Source organism: Terrapene carolina, unplaced genomic scaffold (assembly GCF_002925995.2).
Source record: "Terrapene carolina triunguis isolate 2854851 unplaced genomic scaffold, T_m_triunguis-2.0 Scaffold24828, whole genome shotgun sequence".
Taxonomy (NCBI): Eukaryota; Metazoa; Chordata; order Testudines; family Emydidae; genus Terrapene; species Terrapene triunguis.
In genome coordinates this window covers 1-1,762 of record NW_020689179.1, presented here as the reverse complement: position 1 = coordinate 1,762, position 1,762 = coordinate 1, and the positions used below count along the sequence as shown (strand labels likewise).

At 74.3% G+C, this 1,762-nt stretch overlaps 1 protein-coding gene across 1 annotated transcript; it reads left to right on the top strand.

The window, feature by feature from the left end:
• Positions 1–275: 275 nt before the first annotated feature.
• Positions 276–1,730, top strand: LOC112124366 (calmodulin-binding transcription activator 2-like; the record flags this gene model as incomplete). Its single annotated transcript, XM_024222882.1, has 3 exons — positions 276–1,144; positions 1,259–1,385; positions 1,596–1,730. Coding segments are annotated over 3 exons (1,131 nt in total), but the record flags the coding sequence as incomplete, so codon positions are not given.
• Between the last annotated feature and the right edge of the window lie 32 nt (positions 1,731–1,762).

Genomic DNA, 1,762 nt, shown 5'->3' with positions numbered 1-1,762 from the left:
GGCCCAGCTGTCTGTCCCTCTGTTCCCCCATGACCCCGTTGTCTGTCCCGTCCCCCCGTGACCCCGCTGTCTGTCCGTCCCTCTGTCCGTCCGTCCCCGCAGCCCTGCTGTCTCAGTCCCTCTCTCTCTCCACCTCGTGGCCCCGTTGTCTGTCTGTCCCTCTGTCCGACCCCCCTGTGGCCCCGCTGTCTGTCTGTCCGTCCGTCCCCCCGTGACCCCATTGTCTGTCTGTCCCTGTGTCCGTCCCCTCACGTGCGTGTCTGTCCATCCCACAGGCAGCCCGGGGCATGTCCCGCACAAATGCAGCAGCACCAAGCACCGCATCATCTCCCCAAAGGTGGAGGCGCGGCCCTGCCCGGCCCCGGCCCTCCCCGACCCACCGCGCCTGGCCGAGCCCAAGCCGGAGCCGGAGCTGGCCAAGCCTGACCGGAAGGAGCCCCCGGCGCCCGCCGCCGAGCCCCCCTCCTCCTCCCCGGACGCCCCCCAGCCCTCGTCTGCCGTGGCCCTGTCCATGGGGCTGCCCGGCAGCACCGTCCTGGTGATGACCGGCCTGGAGAAGCCACTGGCCCTCACGCCCAGCCAGCACCTGGTGGCGGGCGACCCGCCGGGCCTGGCCCTGCTACCGGGCCCCGGCCTGGTCCTGTCCCAGAACCTGGAGGCCAGCATGGAGACCGGGGAGGCCGGCTCGGGCGCCTTCGACCCCGACTGCTTCCTCAACAGCCCCACCCGGGGCCAGACCTACGGGCGCCGGGCCCCGGAGCCGCCCCCGGCTGGCAACCGCTTCTTCATCCAGGACGATGGGGGGGCGCCGGGGCGGGGGGGCAGCCAGCCCCCCGCCGGGGAGACGCCCATGGAGACGGGGGGGCCCCGGCCCAGCGGCGGGGCCAGCGAGCAGCTGCCGGACGACCTGTACTCCATCATCCAGACGGGGGCCGCAGGGGGGCCGGACCTGCCCTTCGGCCTCTCCCTGGACAGCCTCATCTCCGAGCTCATGACGGAGGGGGCCGGGGCCGGGGAGGGGAGCAGCCCCCCGTGCCCGGCCCTGCCCGACGCCCCTGGCGAGGCTGCCCCCCCAGGGGGCGTGGCAGCGCCGGAGACACTGGTCGCCATCACCGACTTCTCGCCGGACTGGTCCTACCCTGAGGTGAGCGGGGCATGGGTGGGGGGCTGGGATCGGGGGTCCTGCCCCTCCCTCCGCACCAGCCAGTGGGGCATCCGCCCCCCCTCCCCGCCCCGTTAACCCCTCGCTTCACCGCAGGGCGGCGTCAAGGTGCTGATCACGGGGCCGTGGACGGAGGAGACGGATTCGTACACCTGCCTCTTCGACCGGCTGGCCGTGCCGGCCGCGCTGATCCAGTCGGGGGTCCTGCGCTGCTACTGCCCCGGTACGGGACGGGGGGCAGGGAGCAGGGCAGGGGCCTGTCCCCTCTAGGGCACGCCGGCTCCCACCCAGCCCCAGGGCGGGGACTGGCTGGCTCGGGGGGGCGGGGAATGGGGCAGGGGCCTGTCCCCTCTAGGGGGCGCCGGCTCCCACCCGGCCCCAGGGTGGGGACTGGCTCGTGCTGCCCCCTCTCACTGCCCCCCTCCTCCCGTAGCCCACGAGGCCGGGCTGGTGGCCCTGCAGGTGGCCCGCAACGCCCGGCTGGTCTCCGCCTCGGTGCTGTTCGAGTACCGGGGCCGCGAGTTCCTGGCACTGCCCAGCACCCAGCTGGACTGGCTCTCCCTGGACGGTGAGTGGGGTGCCGGATTGGGGGGGGGGGGC